The 25,881-nt window shown below is 47.1% G+C and overlaps 2 protein-coding genes across 7 annotated transcripts in view; both read left to right on the top strand.

Moving 5' to 3' along the window:
- Positions 1 to 76: 76 nt before the first annotated feature.
- Positions 77 to 25,711, top strand: LOC125449304 (RNA-binding protein 4B-like). Of its 5 annotated transcripts, XM_048524996.2 has the most exons (4): positions 81 to 916; positions 3,699 to 4,188; positions 25,120 to 25,157; positions 25,600 to 25,711. In XM_048524996.2, exons 1-3 carry the CDS (start codon positions 586 to 588, stop codon positions 25,139 to 25,141), a joined length of 843 nt encoding a protein of 280 aa, XP_048380953.1. In that variant the 5' UTR covers positions 81 to 585; the 3' UTR covers positions 25,142 to 25,157; positions 25,600 to 25,711. The 5 variants fall into 5 exon arrangements, with proteins under 5 accessions (XP_048380952.1, XP_048380953.1, XP_048380951.1 ...); XM_048524995.2 differs by lacking the exons at positions 25,120 to 25,157; positions 25,600 to 25,711 and adding an exon at positions 13,913 to 15,199 and having other exon boundaries at positions 77 to 916; XM_048524994.2 differs by lacking the exons at positions 25,120 to 25,157; positions 25,600 to 25,711 and adding an exon at positions 8,023 to 8,943 and having other exon boundaries at positions 83 to 916.
- The window catches only part of LOC125449306 (copper chaperone for superoxide dismutase-like), a 21,421-nt gene continuing 12,619 nt past the window's right edge, over positions 17,080 to 25,881 (top strand). The window contains exons 1-4 of one of the 2 annotated variants that reach the window (XM_048524997.2): positions 17,080 to 17,208; positions 19,659 to 19,731; positions 25,120 to 25,257; positions 25,600 to 25,777. In XM_048524997.2, coding sequence (XP_048380954.1) covers positions 17,188 to 17,208; positions 19,659 to 19,731; positions 25,120 to 25,257; positions 25,600 to 25,777 — 410 coding nt within the window. In that variant the 5' untranslated portion in view covers positions 17,080 to 17,187. Of the gene's footprint in view, positions 17,209 to 17,483; positions 17,670 to 19,658; positions 19,732 to 25,119; positions 25,258 to 25,599; positions 25,778 to 25,881 lie in introns of those variants that run through there. The other variant, XM_048524998.2, reaches the window with a different exon arrangement.

Genomic DNA, 25,881 nt, shown 5'->3' with positions numbered 1-25,881 from the left:
GCCACCCTGCTTTGTCATGCAAGGGTGGGTGCTGGCGGTCACGTTAGCGGCTATACATTGGGTAAAGAGGGCTGTCAATCAAAACGAATGGGCGGCTTTCGCTGTGAGTCGTGAATGGGTCGGAAGGCTCTGAGAGGTAGGCGGGCTCAAAGGCGGTAGTGGGTGGGTGACGCTGCCAGAATAGTCGCTACCCATCCCGGATGTAGGCGAACGATGACGGCAGCGATTGGACAGCAGGAGGTGTCACCCCCTCGAAACGATGTCCAGCCCCTGGTGGTGGGCGGGGAGTAGAAGACCTAGCCTCATTGGACGCCTATCCCGGATGTCGGTGTAAGGTGACGGCTGAGATTGGATAGCCGCGGCCGTCACTCAACACGAGAGCGCGCGCGGCCCGCGAGGAGGGAGAAGCCAGTCGGACGAACGGTTGGAGTGGGCGCCATTTTGTTCGAGACACCGCCATTCGATCGGGGAAAAGATTTTATTTCTGTGCGACTGTGTTAGGGGGTGGGGGAAAGAGATCGATTTGAACCGAGGCGGGTTTAAAAATAAAAGTGGAGCGGGGAGGGGGGGAGATTGAAAAAAAAAATGAAGATCTTTGTGGGGAATATCCCGAGCGAAGGGACCGTGGACGAGCTGAAGACGCTGTTCGGCTACTACGGCACGGTGCGGGAGTGCGACATCATCCGGCATTACGGCTTCGTGCACATGGACAGCGCCGAGGAGGCGAACCAGGCCATCGCCGCCCTCAACCAGTACGAGCTGCACGGCCAGAAGCTCAACGTGGCCGAGTCCCGGCCCCGGCCTGCCGCCGTCACCAAGGTCTACGTCGGTAACCTGGCGGCTGGCTGCAGCAACCAGGAGCTGAGGGCCAAGTTCGAGGAGTACGGCCGGGTGGTGGAGTGCGACATCGTCAAAGGTAACCGCACGGCTTCGGGAGCGGGGTTTGGAGGCGGGCGGGGGCGCTGGGGTCAGAGGGTTCCCCGCGTCGGCCGCCATGACGCTCAGGCCGTTCAGCCCATCAACACAGCTCACCCTTGGGGAGCACATTACTGTAGATGGCAAAGTGTGGAGCTCCACACTTTGTTGTCTTGGATTCTCCAGCATCTGCAGTTCCCGTTATCTCTGATCGCATTACTGTGGAGGCTGGATCCTGTACAGAAAACAAATGATGTTGGAAGGTCGCGACGTTCATGGAGTGGAAGCAAGCACAGTAACAGCCGCGAGTGCATATGCAAGATGCACTACAAGAATTTTACCAAAGATTCTCAGGCGGCCCCTTCCAAACCCGCCACTGCTTACATCTAGAAGGACAAGGGGCGCAACATCGAGGGCCGAAGGGCCTGTACTGTGCTGTAATGTTCTATGTTCTCTACATGAGGACGCCACCCCCTGCAAGTATCCCCCTCCGAGCCACTCACCATCCTGACTTGGAAATATATTGTCTATTCCTTCAGTATCACTGGGCCATTGTCCTGAAATTTTGCCCCTAAGGGCTTAATGGGTCAGTCAACAGCAGGTGGCTCACCACCACCTTCTCAAAGGGCAAGTAGGGATGAAAAATAAATCCCTGGCTGGCCAGCCAGCAATGCCTGTGTGCCACAAATGATTTTTTTTTAAAAAAAGTGTCAATATCTGGCCCCTTTTTACAAAGCATTTGGTGCGCTTGCCTTTATTGGTCAGATCTGTCAAGTATTGGAATTGAGACATCATGTTGCAGCTCTACAGGACATTGGTTAGGCTCCTTTTGGAATACAGCATTCAGTTGCGGTCTCCTTCCTACGGAGCGATGTTGTGAAACTTGAAAGGCTTCAGAAAAGCCTGATGATGTTTCTGGGTTTGGAGGGTTTGGACTACAGTGAGAGGTTGAATAGGCTGTGGGCTATTTTGCCTAGAATGCTGGAGGCTGAGGGGTGACCTTTACAGAAGGTAACAAAGTGGCATAGAGGCACAGTAGTTGTCTGCTCCAGGGGCACAGTTCAGTTCCACCCTTGGGTAAGTGTCTTTGTGGAGTTTGCACGTTCTCCCTGTGTGTGTAGGACCCTGCTAGGTGCTCTGGTTTCCTCCATGGTCCGAAGATGTGCAGGCTAGGGTGACTTGGTCATGCTAAATTACCCATAGTGTCCAGAGATGTGCAGGTCTGGTGGGTTAGGGAATGGAATGTGAGGGGGCTTGGGTAGGGGGTTGGGTCACTCTTCAGAGAGTTGGTGTGGATTGAAGGGCCAAATGGCCTGTTTCCACATTGTAGGGATTCAACGATTCTGTAAAATCATGACAGGCATGGATAAAGTGAATAGTCAAGGCCTTCTCACCAGGTTAGGGGAGTCCAAAACTAGAGGGCGTAGGCTTAAGATGAGAATTGGAAGAAACCTAAAGGACAGATATTTCACACAGGGTGTGGTGTGTATGCCAGACATAGTGGCAGAGGGTGGTACAGTTGCAGCTGCATCTGGGTATATGAATAGGAAGTGTTTGGAAGGATATTGGCCAAATGCTGGCAAATGACACTAGATTAATTGAGGATATCTGATCAGTGTGGATAAGTTGGGCTGAAGGGTCTGTTTCCATGGTGTGGAATGCTGATTCCAAGAGTGAACTAGACTTGAAAGGTTAGCTTGCTCTCTCTTCATGGGTGCTGCCTGACCAGCATTTTTATTTTGTTTTTCATCCAGGGTTTGTTTGGCATCTGCAATATTGGCAGTTCAAACTCCTTACAAGACTACGGTTTATTTATATTGCAAAGTAACAAAGACCAAACTAATTACAGATGCTGTAAATCAGAAAGAAAAACAAATTGCTGGAAAAGCTCAGTAGGTCTGACAGTGTCTAGAGAGAGAAATCAGAGTTAATATTCTGGGGAAGGGTCACTTGACCCAAAACACACACTCTGGTTTCTCTCCATTGGTGCTGACCTGAGTTTGTCCAGCAATTTGTTTTTGTCTTTATTGTCCTGAATTGTGTCTTGTGGGCAGCATTGCAGTGCAAACACAGGCTGTTCTGCCAACACTGTTCGTACTGTTTCTAGTGCTCCACACTAGTCTGTCTCTCGTTTCAGAATGTCCTCCATTCTGTTCTTTCTTGGGGTCCTATTTTTATTATTTCAAAAAAATGCTTTTATTCATAGTTCTCAATGCATTGTCACAAATGCAGTTTGGTTCTGTACAGTAACATCAAGTAAACAAACATACTGCATTTCTTACTTGGACAAGACTATATTTACATGCATTGAGGTACTGGGAGTGTACAATAATTGAATGGAATCCCCAGTTAACTTTAGTTGGAAGACCTCAGACAGTGGTCTTTCCCCTTGCGCTTTGACAGAAACTGCCTCAAGTGTTAGTGTGCCCCTCAGCATGTAGTCCTGGACTTTGGAATGTGTCAACTCCTCCGTGTTCTGGAAGACCAAAGAGTGCCCTTCACTGAGTTGATAGTCTTACAGAAACAGTCAGTGTTTGTCTCGGTGTGCGTCCTGGGGAACAGACTGCAGTGCACAGAGTCCTGTGTCATGGAGCTGCTCAGGGCAAACCTTGACAAAAACTTCCTTGGGCTTGTCTAATTCTGTCTTAAAAAGTCGATGGGTCTTATAGCAATAGGTGTCTGGTTGGGTGTAGCAACAGTTGTTAGGTATGAGACTCTTTTTGCTAGTTGCAGTAATAAGAAGACTTCACTAATGTTTAAAATATGATCCTCGTACTTTTCAGACTATGCTTTTATACACATGGAGAAGGAGGAAGATGCAATGCAAGCGATTGCCAGTCTGGATAATCAGGAATTCAACGGGAACAAGCTCAGGGTTCAGCTCTCCCGGTCGACCTATGGAAAGTCTGGTGGGCAGCGGGATGTGTGCCAACGCTGTGGAAGGCAGGGTCACCAGGCCCGAGATTGCCACTCGGTGCGCTATAACCAGTATAGCCAGTACCAGTACCAGGCTCAATATTACCCCTCTTACTATTCATACTACGATTACGATTATGGCCACGGTTCCTATTACGACTATTATGAAGATTATCAGACCGCGGGTGCTGCCGCGGGTTATGCGCCACTTGAGTATGTGAGAGAGAGAAGCCCCAACCGCTTGGGCACAGCCGTAGTAGGGGCCAACAACTGCACCCTATATGAGCGTACCCGCCTGTCACCACTCACCGTGCCAAAATATCAGACCGAGAAATACATAGACGATAGCATCAGCAGGTATGTATCTGCTCCAGACCAAACACCCGGGGAGTCAAAGGGGGACTGCGAGGCTTCTCAGTTGGGGGTTGATGGTGTTAGTGGTGGGGTGGGCAGTTCAGCCTAACCTACCGTTAATTTAACATGTCTCTCCATTTCCTCAGGGAATCACTAGCTGTCCCTTGAAGATTCTTGTTTGGGCAGTGCCCTGGTTTTGGAGGGGTCATGTCAGCTCAGGCATCCTGCAGGCTCTGCAGTAAGTAACGCAGTTGCCCAGTGCTGCCATGAAGCTATGTATGCAGTGTTGATGGGAGTGGAGGCCACTCTCTAATCATGGATGCTTTTGCCTTTTCTGGATTATATAATGGTGGAACCCTTCTGCGTGTCAGCTGTGCAGTTTGGGGGATTTTTGAGGAATAATTGTGGGAATAACGTGTGCCCTTCATATCGAGCCATGCAAGCTCCGGCGAGACAGCCAGTAGTTGTGGTGCGGCTTCTAGAATCTTTTGTGGCTGAGGTTGTGTCTGGAGAGAATGTTGTGAGCTATGTTAAGGACAGTACCATTGTGAGATGAGTACACAAGCTGTGCTTTACCAGAGAACTAGAAGCTGCTGGGCTGCATAAGGTTCTAGCCCATGAAGTTAACACCGTGCTGGTCACCCTATGCAGTAAACCAAAAACATGTTGGCTCATTGGAGCTATCAGTTTGTCAAGTTGAGACTCCTTCATGCTGAAAAGCATTCCCTATCTCCAGGTCTTAGACTAAAACAGATTTGTTTATATGGTACCAAGGATAAAATATTTCTGGTCACAACAGCAAAGTTGCTGGGATTATGCTCCATTGAGCAGATAACTTTAATTTGGTGGGGGTTGGGGTGGGGGGATGCGAATTTGATCAAGGTTTTCATAAGTGAGGTGAGACTTAATTGGAGACTTGGCATAGACCTGAGTCGCAAAATGGCCGCCTCCTGGATTTTTAAAAAGACAGCTGTGCGATAATTGAATCAAGACTGCTGAGTTACTTTTGGTGAGTGCAATAGGTTTTTTGCAGTCTGACTGCACATCGTCACTCGGAGACCACCATTCAGTTGTATCAAAAGTATCCCTCTTGTTTCACAACCTCAAATGAGATTTGGACAGAGCTGCTCACGTTCGTCATTCCAGGGATTTCTGATTTTCACATTCTTCAACACCACATTCCTATTCCTCTGACAAAGCAATGACTATCTCCAACAAGAGATAATTTAACTGCTGCTCCTTGATATTCAATGCTGTTGCTGTCACTGAATCCCCTGCTATCAACGTCCTGGGGGTTACCATTGACCGGGAACTCAATTGGATTTGCCATATAAACACAGTGGCTACAAGAGCAGATCAGAGGCTAGGAATCCTGCAGCAAGTAACTTACTACCTGACACACCAAAGCCTGCCCACTGTCTACAAGGCATTAGTCAAGACTGTGAGGGGATATTCCCTACTTGCCTGGATGAGTGAAGCTTCAACAACGCTCAAGAAGCTTGACACCATCCAGGACAAAAGCAGCCTTGCTTGATTGACACCACATCCACAATCTTGAGTGAACCATAATGCTATTGAACATCGGCTTCGTGGGAAATTACTTTTTTTTTAAGCCTTCCACTTGTCCTGACTATAGAAGTGTTTACAACTGCAAGATACTGTGAGGTGGGTGGGGGTGCGTGTGTGTGTGTGTGTGTGTGGCATGAGGTCCCTGTGAATATATGCCTTTTCTCACCACCTTTATAAGAAAAGTACCATATTTGTTACTGAGACAATGGTAATTAATATTATGAACAGTTATGACTTCCTTTTGGGCTTTGGAGGGAGAAGGTAATGTGAGTGAGCCTGTCTTTACACTTTGGTGCAGTATTGAGGGACCTGGGGTAGAGTGTGAAGTTTATGGAGCCAATATTTAGATATAACAATAAAAAGTTGACTTTCTGCCCGGTTTTTTTGTGTGGGGGTGGGAGGGTGTGGTGGTGTGGGTTCTTTGTGTCAAGAGCCTCTCATTACTGCACTTGACCCTTACAGCTTCATGCTGTCCAGCATGCAAACCAGTCAAGCAGCTGCAAAACTCTTTTGCTTTGAGAATCTTCTCTTTGCCCTAACACCTGCCACAAATACAATTCTGGGTTGTGTTCTCTTGGCATTCCTTTTTTATTTGCCTTGAAATCTCTCCTAGGCAGACTTGGGAGTAGGCAGGTAATTTGTACCCAAACCTGTGCCTGAGACGATTTCACTGATCCAGTGGTTACTTATCTCCGCCTCCCAATTATTTCTTCTGCGTTCAGACACGCTCAATGCATCAAATATCTTGACCATCTCTCCCATCTTCTCCAGTTATACAATCTCACACAGTTCTTCTAGAGGCTGTGAGATTGCAAAACGTTCTGATAGTACTCTGCAGTGATAATGCCATCTGGTGTAATTCATAAATCCAAGTGATTGATCATTGCTCGCAGTCTTGAATGCAACAGCTTAGGAGGTCTTGCAGCACATCAGTCAGTGAGATACTTTTGGGCTGTGATTACTTAAAGCTTGGCAAAACGTGGTAGCTGGGTAATATGCAGCAAGCTCCCTTTTTTGGGTGTCTGGGCCCACAGAGCATGGGAAGCAGAAAGGTGGCAAGATGTCCTGTTTTGCTTTCTCTGAGAGAAAGATTGGTCCTTTCTTTGTGGCAGAAACGCACATTTTAAAACTCATGCATGAAAGCCCTGTCCTGCTTCACCCTCACATGTCCCATGAGAGACTTAACCCTATCCCTGATCCCCCTCATTTGGAGCCCTAGCAGCTTGGAAAACGCCCTACCCCTACTTCAGTGAATGCATGAGCAACGTTTCCTTTCCGGCCAGCCCTGTATTGACATAATGTGCTTTTTCTCATAGGTATGATCAGTTTGACTACGATAATACTACCGACACCCGCTATGCCCAATGAACCGACGATATCCTCCTTCCTTCTCTTCCTCCTCCGCCGCCGCCGCTCTCCGAACAGAAGTTTGCTCTCTCGAGACGAATACACGACCCCGTGATCGCAGCACGACAGCACCGTGGCATTTAAAACAAAATTTATATCTCTTTTTCTCCAAAACAAAATGATACATTCGCTGAGCCCTGCCTTGTGATCCATAGGTTCTGTAAACACACTTTAACGCTCTCTTTCTCACTGATTGTGATCGGATGTTACTCGTCAATTTTATTTTGGTTTTCTTCCAGCCAACCCGACACCATTTCCCCTCCTTTCCCTAAACACCAGAAAGAAACAATAAACCTCACTTTGCCTCTTCCCCGCGGTAAAGGCCACATTCACATAACGTTCTTCCAGTCCAGTACTGCCTTTTAAAGAAGTGGGGAGCCTGTTCTGCTGTTTTCCCTTCCTTAAGGGACCGATGGCTGTGATATTCACTTCCACGATATCTAAGTACCACTTGTGATTTGACAGCAGGCTGCTTCTCTCGTGGGGAGCTGCTCTGGGTGGGGCCTGGTGTCCAACTCATGGATCGTACAGAAACAGCTTGAAGGGTGGTGTGTATCAAGGCACCTGCCGCTCTTCCTTATTTCAGCCCTGAAGGTGTAAATCACAGTGGCTGTAGGACCTGTGAAGCTGAATGGGCTCCCCCCCACTTTAAATAATCCTCACACTTAATTAACTGTACCGCCACTGTGAATCATCAACCACACAATTCAAAGCTGCATTTCAGGCACTCTGTCTCAGACGGATGCTGCATTCCTGCACCTTGCTGCTCGGATTCATGCTGCCAAGGGATGCACAGGAGCAGACAGGCCGTCTCCTACGTGGTTGTGCTTTCTTTCATTTTAGTCCTTTATCCTTCTGCAGCCTCGAGTCCACTCACGGGCAGCGTGGCAGAGTGTGTGACCCGTAATTCACCGGCTGGCTTTACAGGTAATGGTCCAATTTTGCTGAGAAACCGGCTCCTCCCAACCCCCTTCCCCACCCCTCAAAGAAATGTTCTCACTGCTAAATTTCACCACCAAAAGCAATGACATGCTGTCATTGGTGCCGTCGAACTTGAATGAAGAGGAAGCCAGGGTGGGGAGACTGGCAGGCATTTTCATATTTTCCGGTGTTTGGCTCTTTGGACTTGCTGCACAAGGGCAGAATGTATGTTTCCAAACAGATTGAGATTGGAAGTGTGTGTACGTATGTGTGTCTGTGACTGGGATTGTATGTTTCAAATGATTGCCATGGCAACACTGCCAACATGGGATGATTGATTGAATTTCCTTCTGGGCAGAGTCAAAGTCCTGCAGCATTCGTGTCTGAGGGCTAGATGAAGACTCCTTGAAACGGGTATGGTTTTTGTTTGAGGCAATAAGGACATGGTTCCATCATGATGTCACCTATAGTTGAACATTAAATTTACCCTAGGTATTATGGATGACCCTCCTGGGCAATGCCAATGGGGAACTGCCACTTGCATGAACATAACCAGTGTGATCTGGCATCTTGGGTGAGGGTGGGTGGTGAAAGAGAAACAGCAAGATAGGGTTTTCTGTGGGCTGTTGGGTAGTGAGTGGATGGAAGAGTAGAAGAATTGGGGGGAGGTGAGTTTACATGTCTCATGTTACACAATTTAAAATGAGGTTTGTTTAATTTTCTTTAACTATGATAATGATTTAGTTTGTCATAATTGCCTATGCTAGAGAACCAGTGTCTGAAATTAGAGTTGGACAGGGGATGGGGAGGGGTGTTTGTATCGTAACATGTAGTGAAATTCAATAAAATTAGTCTGAAATATCATTGTGTCTGTCTTGACTTGATGTTCTCATATTTCAAGCTGTTTTGTCATCCACTTCCACCCTCAGAGGACTAGGTGACTTGGTATTGATTAAAAGACAGCATTGCACTGCTGGAAAGGGGATATCCCAGAAGGCGTAAGGACAAAGTCAATGCAGTTATATTGCTTGGTGTAATCTATAAGCCACCAACTTGTCAGAAGGATGCAGAGGAACAATTCTGCAAGGCATTTCGATCTAAAATTTATGAGTAGTTATAATGGAGGCGCTTCAAGTATGGGTGATTGTAGTAGTTTTGGGACAGAGGAATAGCTCCTGGAGTACGTTCAAGAGATCTTGCTATGTGTCCAGCAAGATGTGGCATTCTTAGATTTCACTCTTGGGAATGATACGGGCCAAATAGATTTTTAGTGAGAATATTTGGAGGATGGTGGTCGCTGTATTGCAAGACTTAAGGTGATAATGGAAAAGGATCATTGAATAAGCCAGAGTAAGAATGACTAATTGAAAGAAAGCAAATATCATTAGGATGATTGGAGTCAAGGGTGGGCAAGAAAGATGGCAGCTGAACAGTAGGCTACCTTCCATGTAGAGATTTGTTCCTTGTCAAGGGACGTTACCTTGAAAGGGAAAAGCAGAGCAAACAACAAATCCCGAGATGTGGAGGTCCCGGTGTTTGGCTGGGGAAGACACACTCAAAAATCACAAAGCACCATGTTGTTATCCAACAGATTTATTTGAAGACACCAAGTATTCAGAGTCTGCTTTAGGTGTCGGTGAGAGAGGTGGCATCAGATAGAATTTATAAGCAAAAGACAAAGGGGTCATAGAACTGATAGTGTATTGAACAAACCTAAAATGGTTATTAAATCTTAAATCAGTTAGAAAGGATTAATATGCAAATCTCTTCCAAGTCACCACCCTGAGAAAAGTAGAGGTTTTATCAGTTCCCTCCGTATACAAGAGGTGACATCCCGGGTTAGACGGTGCATTTTAGGTGTGAATGTCACGTTTAGAATCTGGCTGTATGTCGATTTGGAATCAGACTGGTTTTATTTCCAAAGTAGGAATTTATAAAAATGCTGCATTGAATGTCTACAAATTGTGTGCTTTTTGAATAAAATAGAATGTATCTGCAATTAAAAATTTGCAAATTCACCCCATAGATTTATTTACATGTTGGGGGGAGAGAGTGTGTGTGTGTGTGTGAGAGAGAGAGAGAGAGACCGTATAAGTGTACTGGGGTCACCCATAGTATGACATGATCCTGGTTGAGGCCATCATGGATACCGAACTTGACCATCAGCCTCTGCTGGGTGATTCTGCATTTGAAGTCTGCCTTCGAGGATATTTACCCGAAGATCCGAGGCCAAATGTCCTTGATGGCTGAAGTGTTCCCCCGCTAGGATGGATGATTGTGTGGTGTCCATTCATACATTGTTGTAACACCTGCGTGGTTTTGCCAAAATACTATGCCTTGGGGCATCCTTGTCTGCAGCATATAAGGTAGACAATGTTGGCCAAGTCAACTAAGTATCAGCTGTGCACTTGGGGTGTAGTGTTCCTTTGTGTGATGGTAGAATCCATGTCAATGATTTGGCGTCTTGCAGACGTTATCATGACAGGGTTATATGGTATTGTGGTCAATGTTGTCCTGAAGGCTGGGTTGTTTGCCGCGAACAGTGGTCTGTTTAAGGTTTGGCGGTTTGAAGGTGAGAAGTGAGGCATAGGGAAGATCTTGGTGAGGTGCTCATTTACATCAATGATGAATTGAAAGTTGTGAAGAACATGGTGTAGTTTCTCCACTCCCGGGAAATGCTGGACAACAAAGGATACCCTAGCAGTTGTATCATGTGTCTGTCTTCCTAGGTCATTAGGTTTTTTCGCTGTGACACATTGAAACTGATGATCAATGAGTTGAGCATTGTGAGAGATAATGGGAACTGCAGATGCTGGAGAATTCCAAGATAATAAAATGTGAGGCTGGATGAACACAGCAGGCCAAGCAGCATCTCGGGAGCACAAAAGCTGACGTTTCGGGCCTAGACCCTTCATCAGAGAGTTGAGCATTGTATCCTGTTTTTATGAGGGTGTCCTTCAGCACCTTAGGTTTGTTCAACACTGCATCAGTTCTAAGACCCTTTGATCTTTTGCTTATGAATTCTGTGTCTAATGCCACCTCTCTCTCTGACACCTGAAGAAAGAGTGAGACTCGGAAAGCTTGTGTCTTCAAATAAACCTGTTGGACTATAACCTGGTATCATGTGATTTTTGTCCAAATCCAAAGGTGATGAGAGGTAGAAATGACAAAGAAGAAAAGATGCATTTATTGACATAGCAAGTTAAAGAGTACAGTTGACAGCCAGGCTGAACATAGAAGAGTCAGAGGGGAAGTGAGAAATTAAATTTAAGACTGATGGAGTTTCAAAACATTCTATAGGCATAGTAAAAGGGTAGTGAAAGACGGGAGCCAATTAAAGACTGATAATCAAGGATGTGATTGAAGTATTAAATGTGTACTTTGTACCTGCTTTTACCAAAGATGTTATTACAAAAAAAGGGGAGATTTTGTAGGCAGGTTTAAAACTGCTATTATCCTTAATATTTGAGAAGCCAGCAGGACCAAAGGAAGTACATACAAAGTTACAAAGGGAAGTGACCGTGGAAAATGCATAGGCATTGGCAATATTTTTCTAGTCTTCCTTAGACTCTAGTTGATTAGAAAATTACAAATGTAATGCCCTTGCTGAAAAAAGGACGTGAGGGTAGGCTAAGCAATTACAGACTAGTCAGTTTAACACTTAGTTGGGAAACCTCTAGTAGTGAAAGCTAAGGACAATGTTAGCAGTCACATGGGTGACTGTAGGTTGATTAAGTCGCACCTACATGGTTATGAGTGTTGCTGTACACAGACATTTTGTTAAAGCCTTTTGTCTGGCAGTCAGCAATTTGCAAGAATACCTATGTAGAGATCCAAAGGTGTGCAGTTTAGGTTGAATGGCCATGCCAAATTGCTCATATTATCCAGGAATGTGCAGACTAGGTGGACTAGCCATGGGAAATACAGGTTGGGTAGCATAATCTTCAGAGGGATGGTGTGGACTCGATGGTTCAAAGGACCTGTTTGCAGGCTATTCTGAGGGCAAACAACCTTTGAACTGTAAAACAAGGTAGGGGTGTGGTTTGGTTGGTTGCAAAGAAAGCTCTGGTAGAGGTGTTGCCTTGGAGAATGCAGGAGATTCATGATTGACAATTGCCAAGCTTTGCTTAAGATTAAACCAGACAGTTGAGTGATTGGTCAGGGTATCCCCTGAGAAATGAACCAGAGCTATACAGTCACCTATTTTGTTGGAGTTGAAGCAGGGTGCAGTGTGGGTACATGTTTTTTGTTTGGACTTCTAAAAGCAGAGCCTTGGGTATTAACACATATGGCTTCTAGGACGTGCAAAAGTGCCATACACTTAGCCTTACTGATATCCTGATGAGTGCAAGAGAAAATGCACCAACATAATGGGTTTCTTTTCAGCAATACTAGAGCTGTACTACCAAATGACTGCCAGCATAGATATCTTCAGATAAAATCATGTTTAACTAATTAACTGGAACTTTTTCTAGCAGATAACAGGTTTGACTAGGGCATTGTTGTTGATGTGGACGTGTGGACCTTCAGAAGGCTGCCAATACAGTGGTATATAACAGATTTGTGAGCAAGTGTTTTCCAACAGCAATTTTGTCATAGAGATGTACAGCACAGAAACAGATCCTTCAGTCCAACCTGTCGAGGCTGAACAGATACCCTAAATTAATTTCATCCCATTTGCCAGCATTTCACCAATATCTCTCTAAACCTTTCCTATTCAGATGCCTTTTAAAATGTTCTAATTGTACCAGCCTCCACTGCTTCCTCTGGCAGCTCATTCCATACACATACCACCCTCTGCATGAAAAATTCACCCCTTAGGTTCCTTTTAAATCTTTCCCTCTCACCTTAAAGGGACTAAAGAAAATGATCCCACCCCTAAAAGGATGTTGAATGAGAGGGCACAGGCTTTAAGTAAATCGGGTAAAGTGGTGTGAGGAAAACCTTATTGCACAGACAGTGGTTGGACCAAGAATGTGCTGTATGAGAGTGTGATTGAGGCATTCAAAAGGGAATCAGATGGTTATTTGTAAAGGATCATTGGCCAGGTTTATGGGGAGAAGTCAGGAAAATGCCACTAAGAAATAATAGGAACTGCTGATGCTGGAGTCTGAGATAACAAGGTGTGGAGCTGGATGAACACAGCAGGCCAGGCAGCATCAGAGGAGCAGGAAAGTTGATCTTTCAGGTCTGGACGCTTCTTCAGAAATGGGGGATGCGAAGGAGGCTCTGAAATAAAGAAAGAGAAGGGGAGGTGATAAGAGATGGATAGTGACCAAACCCACCCCCACTTTCTACCTACACTCACCTCGCCTCTACTAGCCTCATCCCTGCCTCCTTGACCTGTCCGTCTTCCCTCCCACTTACCCACCCCTCTCTCCTCACTGACCAACCCCCATCCCAACTCCCTATCTACACTCGCCTTTACTGGCTTCATCCCCACCTCCTTGACCTGTCTGTCTTCTCTCCACCCACCTGTTGCACTATCCACTTTCTATTATCGCCTCCCCCTTTCTCCATTTATTTCAGAGCCCCCTTCCCCTCCCCTATTTCTGAAGAAGCGTCCAGACTCAAAACATCAGCTTTCCTGCTCCTCTGCTGCTTGGCCTGCTGTGTTCATCCAGCTCCACACCTTGCCACTAAGAAATTGCACTTCCAAGGAGCTGGCACAGTCGCAGTGATCCAAATGGCCTCCTCCTGCTCTGTAACAATTCTGTGATTCTTAAACTCAACCCACCTCAGTCCTCTTCTGCCTTTTTATTCTTCAAGCACGCTGATTTTTATCTGTTGGAATCGACCTGGTCCCGAAGACCTGCTTTTTCTGTTGCAGAGCCACAGTATTGATCATGGCTTCCTCGACTGTCTCTGAGTAAGGACGTGGGTTTAAGCCCTGCTCCAGGCACCTGACTGCAAAATGAAGACTGACTCTTCCATCTCTATTGCAAAGTCAGCGGGTTCTTCTTGCGGAGTGGATGTCAAAATGTTTATTGAAGAAAAGATGTGAAATGGTTGATGCCAGTTTGCAGCCAGTTGACGGTGCCTTCACCAGCATGCACAGAAGTAGGGAGAAACCTCCAATGTTAAAATGAAAACCCAATTAGAATGATGTGCAGTTGTGTCTTATCATGATCTTCGATCCTCGTGTCTAACCACAGAAGAGCAAACAGTGATTTTGTACTTGAATGGATTTGTCAAGGGACTGCACGTGGAGAGTGTTTTGTTTTGCACTATTTTCCAATAGCAATTTTGTCATAGAGATGGACTGCACAGAAATAGACCCTTCAGTCCAACTTCTCCGTGCTCACCAGATATCCTAAGTTAATTTAGTCCCATTTGCCAGCATTTCACTCATATCCCTCTATAGCTTTCCTATTCATATATCCATTCAGATGCCTTTTAAATGTTGTAATTGTACCAGCCCCCACCACTTCCTCTGGCAGCTCATTCCAGTTACATACATCCCTCTGTGTGAAAAAACTTACCCTTAGGTCCCTTTTAATTCTTTCCCCACTCACCTTAAACCTATGCCATCTAATTTTGGTCCCCTCTACCCTAGAAAAAGAGACCTTGGTTACTTACCGTATTGATGTCTCTCATTTTTTAACATCTGTAAGGTCACCCCTTAGCCTGACGCTGCAGGGAAAATAGCCCCAGTCCATTCTGCCTGTACCTATAGATAACATGCGCCAACTTTGTCAACATCCTTGTAAGTCTTTTCTGCACCCTCAAGTTTCCTAACATCTTTCTTACAACAGGGAGACCAGAATTGAATGCAATATTCCAGAAGTGGCCAAACCAATGTCCTGTACAGCTGCAACATGACCTCCCAACTCCTATACTCAATGTACCGACCAATAAAAGCAAATGTACCAAACACCACCTTTGTTACGACACGGTGGCTCAGTGGTTAGCACTGCAGCCTCACAGCGCCAGGGACCCGGGTTCAATTCCAACCTCAGGCGACTGTGTGGAGTTTGCACATTCTCCCCATGCCTGCGTGGGTTTCCTCCGGGTGTTCTGGTTTCCTCCCACATTCCAAAGATGTGCAGGCTAAGTGGATCGGCCATGCTAAATTGCCCGTAGTGTTCAGGGGTGTGTAGGTTAGGGGAATGGGTCTGGGTGGGATGTTTCAAGGGGTGGTGTGTACTTGTTGGGCTGAAGGGCCTATTTCCACACTGTAGGGAATCTAATCTAATCTACCCTGTCTACCTGTGACTCCACTTTCAAGGAACTCTGAATCTGTACTCCAAGGTCTCTTTGTTCAGCACCACTCTCTAGGACCCTACCATTAAGTATGTAAGTCCTGCCCTGATCTGCCTTACCAAAATGCAACATGTCTCATTTATATAAATTAAACTCACCTGCCACTCCTTTGCCCATCTGATCAAACTCTGTACACCAATGCTCTTCAGAGTCCTACCATTTACTGTATACTTTTCCTTAAAATCTGCTCTCCCAAGATACAGCACCTCACATTTACCTGGATTAAACTCCATCTGCCGTTTCTCCATCCATATCCACAACTGATCTTTATCCCGCTGTATCCTTTGACAACCTACAACACTAGACACAACTTCACTGGCCTTTGTATCGTCTGCAAACTTATTAACCCACCCATCTTCATTTTCATCCAAGTCATTTATATATATTACAAACAGACAAGGAAGCTGTTAAAAGATTTGGAATGTGAGGGGAGAATAGCATTGGACCAGGTCAAGTATCAAAACGTGAATGGTTGAGTGAAGTTACACTGAGATATTAAAGGTGAAATAACCTCAGAGGACCGTATCCTGTTACGATGTCACCCATTATTTACACATAAAACCATCCTCAACACAGAGTGACCTGAGCCTATGACACTCCTGTTTGTATCCGTCAGCCAGGGCTCCCTGATTGGACCAGGTTTACAGCCCCAAACAGGGAACTCAAATTCTATGAGGTCGACCTGACTAACTTTATTACAAAAATATGTAGGATGAGATTGGTTGGGACATTAAAGGATATGGGGCAGTGGGATAAGAGAGGGGAATTAGATGGGACAGGATATTAAACGACATAAGGGTCTGAATATGATTACACTGGGTGGGATCTGAGAGGGTGGAGAGTGAGGGGAAGAGTGGATTTAGACTGGGTGAGTGATTAAAGAGTGCAGGGAATAAAAGGGAGACAGAGAAATTTTAAAGAGCTCCGAGAATTAGAGGGGAATATAAAAGGGTGCGGAGATACAGGGGTGCAATATTAAAGTATTGGAGAGTGAGAACATGAATGGGATTAGTCTGGCTGTGATATTAAAGGATGGCAGTGTGAGGCTAAGAGAAGAAATTAGTGGGGTAGAATATATATAAAAAGAGTGGGTGTGGGACTGACCAAATGGGTTTTGGGAAAGAACATCAGTAACTTGGTGGGCTGGTTGTAGAATTAGCTCAGTGAGTAGCAGCCTCAGGAGACTGTGAAAGATTCAAAGTTTTTTTTAGGGCTCAAATGGCTCAGTGGTAATGACCCTACCTCTGAACCAGCAGGTCCCTGTTCATGTCCCATCTTCTGGCGGTGTGTAATCTAGATCGCAGGATCAAGAGTAGCTTGCCATTCACAGAGTCATAGTGATGTACAGCACAGAATCAGATCTTTCAGTCCAATTAGTCCATTCCAACCAGATATTCTAAATTAACCTGGTCCCATTTGCCGGCATTCGGCCCCTATCCCTCTAAACCTTTCCTGTTCATGTGTCCAGCTAGATGCCTTTTACATGTTGTAACTGTACCCGCCTCCACCACTTCCTCTGGCAGCTCATCCCACAGAATTTCTACTCAGCGTAAATGCAAACCGAAAGAACTGTATAAATCAGAAACAGAAATTGCTTGAAAAGCTCACGATATCTCTGAGCAAGGTTGGTTAGTAAAACACCTAAAAATTGGACTTTTTTCCCCAAAGTGTCTAACTTGTTCAAAACTTGAAATTTATACATGCCCGTGTTTCTGGAATGCAGTTGCAGAGACTGAAATAAAATGCATGGCCTGTTTCAACCGCGAGGGATTAGGAAGCGGGAGATAAGTGAGAGTCGGAAGCCGGAAGGGATTTTCGGCTGGGTCAAGTGGATCATTCAACATGGCAGCAACCAGCAGCAAGGTAGCAGGCTGTCTGTGAAAGGCAGCGTTTGAGCGTGAAGTGTTTAATCTGTGTGTGAAATTGAAAGATACTCTTAATCTCTGTTGCAGTACCAAGTGCCTGTGATTGCTGAAACTGCACGCACTCTGCCTCGGTTTACAACACAACCCTCTGTCTCCCTTGTATAGACACATTGGGTCAGAATATTTAAATGTTGTTGTTACATTTCGTAATTTCAGTGTTTTGTTGTCTTCGCCGGGGTTGGGTTGGGTGGGAGGGACTGCTGTCTGGAAAAAAAAGAACGGTTCCGTATCTTTGTAAACGGAAGAAGGTTTCAGAGAAATAGACGCCGAGTCATTGTTTGCTTAGACCATTACAGCGCAGTGCAGGCCCTTCGGCCCTCGATGTTGTGCCGACCTGTGAAACCAATCTGAAGCCCGTCCAACCTACACTATTCCTGGGGAGCCAGGGACAATCATTTTGTAAGTGAGTTGGGCTATAGCAAGGTAACCGCTGGTGTGCTACAGTGTCGAAGGTGTACTCCCTGTTTTTTGGGGGGGTGGGATATATGCAGAGGACCTTGCTTTGGAACAGCTTGCTGTTTGGGGGATCTTGCTATGCGGAAACTAGCTGCCGCGCTCCGCCATGCCTTTCGTTGGCTGCGAGGCATTTTAGGATGTCTTAAACCGCCCCCCCGGGGGTGGCCAGAGGTGCTATACAAACGCAACCGGCATCTCGGGGTGGCTGTAACAAGCCCCGGCTCCACTCCGTCGTGACCGAGCCCCAGAACTTTCCACTGTCTTTTCAAGCCCCATGTTCGCCCGGTCTGGATGGCACCGAGCGGCCTAATGTCAACACTGCCCCAACCACCCCCGCAGCTTTTCGACTGCAAAAGGCGTCACTTATCCGTGCAGGGTGGCGTAGGCGAGCAATGGCAAAGGGGAACCATCACTGGGCTATCACCTGTTCCTTGCGGGCTGGCGACAGATGAGAACAGATAGGTTTTTTATTGGGGGGGGGGGGTTGATTCAAGCTGTGATGAACAGAATTGTCGGGCATGAGGTAAAATGGACAAACAGCGCATTCCTGCTTCTGATCATACTGTTAAGGAAGGTGAACCGGCATGCACCTGCAGAGCAGGGCCTGAATAGCCACGGTGTGATGCCTTACGCAGTCGAACAGCCACCACCAAGTTTTGCAAACGGCTGACTGGAGGTCACACGTAGGGGTGGAACCCTGTGCAAGTTATCTTGCTAGGAACAGAAACAGTCAAATTAGGTTTTATTGGGTATTGTATTGTGTCATTTGACAGTCTCTGGCTATGTGTTTTTAGTTCCCTGGGCCCTAGATCTTGCATGCCCTCACCCCTTCCTCGTACCCTCGGCCCCTTCCTCGTACCCTCGGTCCCTTCCTCGATCGATCTTTAGCCCTCACCATACACCAATTCCTGCCCTGTTCACCCATTGTGCTCTTAGATCCATGTTCACTCCCAATTCAGGAGCCCTCTTCAAAAATTTTGTTCAATTGTGAGATGTGCCCAGCATTTAATGCCCATCCCTAGTTGCCCCCTTGAGAACGTGGTGGTGAGCTGCCTTCTTGAACCGCTGCAGTCCATGTACTGTGGGTTATGCCACAATCCCATGAGGGAGGGAATTCCAGGATTTTGACCCAGTTGACAGTTAAGGAATGGTGATATATTTCCAAGTAGGGATGGTGAGTGGCTTGGAGGGGAACTTGCAGAGGGTGGTGTTCCCATGTATCTGCTCCCCTTGTCCTTCTGTACGGAAGTGGCCGTGGGGTTGGAAGGTGCTGTGTGAGGATTTTTGGTCATTTTCTGCAGTGCACCTTATAGATGGTACATAAATCTGCCACCAAGTGCAGGAGAGAGTGGGATGTTTATGGATGCAGTGCCAATCAAGTGGGGACTGCTTTGTCCCGGATGCTGTCTAGTTTCTTGAGTGCTGTTGGAGCTGCCCCCATCCAGGGGCAAGTAGGGAATATTCCATCACACTCCTGATTTGTGCCTTTTGAATTTAAAGACCTCATCCTCATTTTTAAATCCCTCCCGGGTCTTTTCCAATCCCCACAACCGCTGAGATATCTGTGTTTCTCCAGTTCCAACATCTTGAGCAATCCCCATTTACCATTGTCCTATCTTTGGTGGTGGCTGTAACTTCAGTCACCTGGGGGACCCTAATTTCTGGAATTCCCTCCCTAAACTTCAGTACCTCTCTCTTCCTTTAAGATGCCCTGTAAAACCTATTTTTTTTTTGTTGTTGACTAAATTTTTGAAGCATCACTCCTCACGAATTTAACTCTGCAGCTCGGGGCTTGGTGTTGCCTGTCTGAAGAGACTGGGTGTGTTTTCCCACAGGTGGGACTTGTTGGGCTGAAGGGCCTGTTTCCACGCTGTAGGGAACCTAATCTAATCTATACAAATGCAAGTTTTTCTGCTTTTTTTAAAAATTTAGTTGGAGTTCGCAGTGCAGATGAGCTGTGAGAGTTGTGCCAATGCTATCCGAAGTGCCTTGACTGGGGTTAGTGGTAAGTTTCGTCCTGAGATTGCAATCTTCCAATCTTTCATGAGTTAAAGCACCTTCTTCTCCCTGTGCTCTGATTCAGGAGGCATACATCTCTCTGAGCTATCACTGAGGCGAACCCTCAAGCGTTCGTATGTCTCTGTGCATCAGTGAAAATACGAGTAGTCCTTTCAGCCCCTTGAGCCAGTTCCACTACTCAATGAAAACATGGCGTAACTCGATATCCTTTTACTTGAAAAAATGTATCCATCTCAGACTTAAAACTAACGAATGAATCTGGCTTCGACTGCCATCTGTGGAAGAGAGTTCCAAACCTCTACCGTCCTTTGGGACGGCACGGTGGCTCAGTGGTTAGCACAGCTGTCTCACAGCACCGGGGACCCGGGTTCGATTCCACCCTAGCATGATTATCTGTGTGGAGTTTGCACATTCTCCCCATGTCTGTGTGAGTTTCCTCACACAGGTCCAAATGTGTGCAGGTTTGGGGTGGATTGGCCGTGCTAAATTGTCCCATAGTGCCCAGGGATGTGCAGGTAAGGGTGGATTGGCCGTGCTAAATTGTCCCATAGTGCCCAGGGATGTGCGGGTTAGGGTGGATTGGCCGTGCTAACTTGTCCCATAGTGCCCAGGGATGTGCAGGTTAGGGTGGATTGGCCGTGCTAAATTGTCCCATAGTGCCCAGGGATGTGCAGGTAAGGGTGGATTGGCCGTGCTAACTTGTCCCATAGTGCCCAGGGATGTGCAGGTTAGGGTGGATTGGCCGTGCTAAATTGCCCCATAGTGCCCAGGGATGTGTGGGTTAGGGTGGATTGGCCGTGCTAAATTGTCCCATAGTGCCCAGGGATGTGCGGGTTAGGGTGGATTGGCCGTGCTAAATTGTCCCATAGTGCCCAGGGATGTGCAGGTTAGGGTGGATTGGCCGTGCTAAATTGTCCCATAGTGCCCAGGGATGTGCAGGTAAGGGTGGATTGGCCGTGCTAAATTGTCCCGTAGTGCCCAGGGATGTGCAGGTTAGGGTGGATTGGCCGTGCTAAATTGTCCCGTAGTGCCCAGGGATGTGCAGGTTAGGGTGGATTGGCCGTGCTAAATTGTCTCATAGTGCCCAGGGATGTGCAGGTAAGGGTGGATTGGCCGTGCTAAATTGTCCCATAGTGCCCAGGGATGTGTGGGTTAGGGTGGATTGGCCGTGCTAAATTGTCCCATAGTGCCCAGGGATGTGTGGGTTAGGGTGGATTGGCCGTGCTAAATTGTCCCATAGTGCCCAGGGATGTGCAGGTTAGGGTGGATTGGCCGTGCTAAATTGTCCCATAGTGCCCAGGGATGTGTGGGTTAGGGTGGATTGGCCGTGCTAAATTGCCCCATAGTGTCCAGGGATGTGCGGGTTAGGGTGGATTGGCCGTGCTAAATTGTCCCATAGTGCCCAGGGATGTACAGGTCAGGGTGGATTGGCCGTGCTAAATTGTCCCATAGTGCCCAGGGATGTACAGGTTAGGGTGAATTGGCCGAGCTAAATTGCCCTTCTAACCTGCACATCCGTGGATAGGAAGGGCAGTTTAGCACAACCAATCCACCCTAACCTGTGCATATGTGGATAGGGTGGGTTAGCCATGGGTAATGAAGCATTATGGGGCTAGGGAAGGCGTGCGATGTTCTCCGGATGGTTGGTATATGATTGGCTGAATGACTTGCTTCCACCTATAGGAATTCTGTGATTTCATGATCCTTTGTATGCGTAAGTGCTCCCTAACATTTCTTCTGAAGAGTCTGGCCCCCGTTCTATAAACGGTGCTTCCTAATCCCCAACCAGTGGAAAGAGTTTATCCAGCCTGTCTTTTCCCGTAAATAGAATGAAGATTTCAGTCAGATGACCTCTTAACCATTTAAATTCCAGAGGAAACAGCCCTAATTTGTGTAATCTCTCCTCATGGGTCTGGGTGGGATGTTCTGAGGGTCAATATGCACGTGTTGGGCCGAAGGGCCTGTTTCCATGCTGTAGGGATTCGATGATGATGATAATTTAACCCCTGAAGTCCAGGTGCCATTCTTGTAAACCTACATTGTCCCTGTACTCCCTCCCAGGCCGATATGCCTTTCCTAAGGTGTCCAGATCTGCTCTCAGTACTCCATGTGGGGTCTAACCAGAGTTTTTTTTTAAACTGCAGCATGTTGTCTGCATCCTTATACTCCAGTCCCCTTGATTATAAATGCCAGCATTCCATTAGCTGCCTTGATTACTTTCCCTGCCTGCTGGTGGTATTGTAAAGATCTATGCTCCTGAACCACCCCCCCCCCCCCCCCCCCCCCCCCCCACACAAGTGTCTTTGGACATCCATTGTGTTTGATTTCATACCATTCAGAAGCCCCCCTGATCTATCCTTTATCGGTGCAAAGTGGATGGCCTCGCATTAACTTACATTGCAATCCGTCTGCCCATTCACCAAGGCTATCACTACCGCTTTGTAATTCTATGCTGTCACCTACGGATGTGCGTCAGTGGGGAAACTGTGTATATGCACACAGTTGTCTGTCAGTGTCTGTGTGTGTCAGTGGAGGGTGTGTATGTGTGATGTTGTGAACTTCAAGAAGTGAGGCAGGAAGCCATAGGCCAGCTAACATGACCTCTATTGTGGGGAAAGTATTAGCATTGTTCGTTATAGCTGAGCACTTAAAAAGCTGGGGTATCGGGGAAGGGGCAGTGTCAAGAGGGAACTCCTGTTTAACTAAGACCTGCAATCCCACATCTCCCACGGCTAGCCCACCTAGCCTCCGCGTCCCTGGACACTATGGGACAATTTAGCACGGCCGATCCACAATAACCTGCACACCTTTGCACTGTGGGAGGAAACCGGAGGGAACCCACGCAGACACGGGGAGAACATGCAAACTCCGCACAGACCGTCGCTCAAGGGTGGAGTCGAACCTGGCGCCATGAGGCAGAAGCTGTAACCACTGAGCCACCGTGCCAGGTCACTCTACTTTTTCAAGGTGGAAGAGGGAGATTCTTGAATCTAAAAGGAAGGGAATCGAAGGCTATCGGGTGGGCACATGGAATTTTGAAACACAAACAGACCAGTCATGGTTTTATTGAACGACAGTGTTGGCTGAACACTAATCCTGAAAGTTGCCTCTCTATTTTTCATTTTCGCATTTAGAAAAATAAGAGATGGCTTGATTGAAACACACAATAGCCAGAGCGGGCCTCGTGAAAAATTTTTCGGTGGCTGTAGGCATTGTATTAGCATTTATTGCCCATCCCTAACTGCCCCTTAAACTGAGACGTTTGTCTGTCCATTGCAGAGCGTAGTTAAGAGGTGTGGTATCATGTAAAGTAAGGCTGGCAGATTTCCCTCTCTAAAGGGCATTAGAACATTGAACGATACAGCGCAGAACAGGCCCTTTGGCCCGCGATGTTGCGCCGACCTGTGAACTAATCTAAGCCCCTCCCCTACACTATCCCATCATCATCCATATGCTTATCCAAGGACTGCTTAAATGCCTTTTTAATCAAATTCAAATTTCAGCACCTGCCATATGGTGGGATTTGAACCCCTGTCCCAGGGCATTAGGTTGGGCCTCTGGATTGCTGCCCCAGCAGCATTACCATTACGCTGCTGCCTTCCCCTGGGTGTGGGTGGAATGGATTGTTTTCTCTTGTGGGAGAACTTCGAACGTAGGGTCTATGTTACAAAATATGCAGTCATCCGATTAAAACAGGGAGAAGGAGATTTTTGTTTTAATCCCTGAGGTTTGAATGTGTTGGGAATGCTGTTCTGCGAAAGGCAGTGGATACAGAATCTTTGAATATTTTAGGGCAGAGGTAGGTAGATTTGTGTTGAGCGAGGGGCTGAAAGGTTATAGGCGGGAATATAAAGCATCAGATCAGCCATGATCTTATTGGACAGCAGAGCAGGAGGTGAAAGGCCTACTCCAGTTTATAAGTTTGTATGTTCTCTGTGTGAGTGTGTGTCACTTGAAAGTGTAACTCATCGTGTGTGTGTGTGCACCAATGTTTCAGCTTGTGTATACTTTGGCAGAATTATATCTTATACATGCATATCACTGTAAATGGCTGTGACATGGGGTGTGTGTGAGAGAGATTGCATGTTTGTCAGTGTGGGTGTGTACATCATTCCCTGTGTAACTGAGCTAGTTATTGAAAACAATAAAATGCTGGAGATCACAGTAGGTCAGGCAGCATCCATCGAGAGAGAGCAAGCTAACGATTAGAGCCTAGATGTCTCTTCATCTGAGCTGACGTGAGGTGCGGAGGGGGCAGCGTTTATGCTATAGTTGAAGCACTGATGGAGAAAGGATGTTGCTAGGTCAGGTCTATTAATGGGAATGTGTGAATGGGCAGAACAATGGTGTGTCTCACTGTCACAGTGGAGAGAACAGATAATCCCCACTGGAGTTGGTGGTGCTGGGGGGGGCAGTGGGGTGGTTTGGCGGCAAGTTCGGGTCAGGGGTGGGGTTGGGTCGGGGGGTGGGTCAGGTTGGGATGATCAATCGGGTCGGGTCGCGGGGTTCAGGTTTGGGGGATTGGTTGAGCCAGGTCCTGTCGGGTGGGTTGGGTTGGGTTGGGAGGGGTGGGGTGGGTCGGGTCGGGTCAGGACGAGAGGGCTGGGGGTGTCTTGGGGAGGGAGCGGGACTGCAGAGGACATGCTGGTGACGAATGTTACAAGCAAAGCTAAAAGCAAGGGAAGGAATGGGTTCACAACCTGAAGGTGTTGAACTCCAAGGTTGAGCCCAGAAGGTTGTAAAGTGCCTAGTTTGAAGATGAGACGATGCTCCTCCAGTTTTCACTGTGATTCGCTCAGGGGATGTGAGCAGCACTTGCTAGTCCCAGCATTTATTGCCCAAGAGTGATTGTCATTGAGAACTTAATGGTGAGGCACCTTCTTGAACCATGTCTGGGTCAATACAGTGTGGAGCTGGAGGGATGCAGCGGACTCCACAAGCCCTGATGAAGGGTGTAAACCCGAAACGTTGACTCTCCTGCTCCTCTGATACTGCATTCCTCCAGCTCCATGCTGTATTGACTGTGACCCCAGCATCTGCAATTCTTGCTGTCTGAGTGACTGAACCATGTGTGGTGTTGGGGGAAACACAGTGCTGTCAGGAAGGGACCCTGTCTCTGTGTGTATGTGTCTGTCTGTGCATCGGTGCAGGAATGTCATCATTCACCAAAATAATTGTTACTGGGCAAACTAGTACTACTGTGACAGAGGGAGTGGGGTTCAAATGTCAGTGGGGGACAAGAGGCATATCAATAGCTGCAACAAGCCCATTTCCCCCCCCCCCAGCTCCCTGTCTGGGTTTAGGATATCTGGTATAAAGAATGCTGTTGGCGCACAACCTGTTCTCTTAATGACTTGCCTCTGATTACTTGCAGGAATCCAATCGGTGGATATTGATGTCAGCACAGAGCAGGTACTAATCGACACGACACTGACATCTGGGGAGGTGCAAGCTCTGATAGAGAGCACGGGCAGGCGGGCCGTGTTAAAAGGAATGGGCCCAACCACGCTTAGTGAGTACCAACAGCCAAGATCCCATGCTGAGACACCCGGTAGAATGTTTAATGGGGATGTTGTACAGGGAGCTTTACTCTGTATCTAACCCTGTGCTGTCCCTATCCTGGGGAGTGTTTGACTGGGGACGGTGTGGAGGAAGCTTCACTCTGTAACTAACCGCGTGCTGTCCCTGGTAGTGTTTGTATGGCGGGACAGTGTAGAGGGAGCTTTACTCTGTATCTATCTCCGTACTGTGCCTGTCCTGGGGAGTGTTTGATAAGGGACAGTGTCGAGAGAGCTTCACTTCAGTTTAAAAAGGGCAGAGGGAGGCATGTAAACACTGCGGTGTTTCTCTGCAGAGGACCTGGGTGCTGCTGTGGCAATGCTGGGCCCAGAGGGCGACATCAAAGGCGCAGTGCGATTCCTGCAGCTTTCGGAGAAGCTGTGCCTCATCGAGGGAACGATCGATGGTCTGAAACCCGGCCTGCATGGGCTGCATGTGCATGAGTTCGGAGACCTGACCAACTCCTGCCTCAGGTAACCTGTGTGTGTATGTGTGTATCTCAGGGAGATGGTGGAGACACAATTCCTCTGCCATCCTTTTTTCCTTCCTGTATTAATAATTGGGCACCTAACACTTA

The sequence above is a fragment of the Stegostoma tigrinum genome, chromosome 42, assembly GCF_030684315.1.
Source record: "Stegostoma tigrinum isolate sSteTig4 chromosome 42, sSteTig4.hap1, whole genome shotgun sequence".
NCBI lineage: Eukaryota > Metazoa > Chordata > Chondrichthyes > Orectolobiformes > Stegostomatidae > Stegostoma > Stegostoma tigrinum.
The sequence above is the reverse complement of the archived record's forward strand: the minus strand, read 5'-3'. Positions and strand labels throughout refer to the sequence as shown.

Bases quoted from the DNA above. Each gene is read 5' to 3' on its own strand.
- LOC125449304 (XM_048524992.2), top strand. From the start codon at position 586: ATGAAGATCTTTGTGGGGAATATCCCGAGCGAAGGGACCGTGGACGAG. The intron at 917-3,698 runs GTAACCGCACGG...CGTACTTTTCAG, and splicing joins GGAGTGCGACATCGTCAAAG to ACTATGCTTTTATACACATG.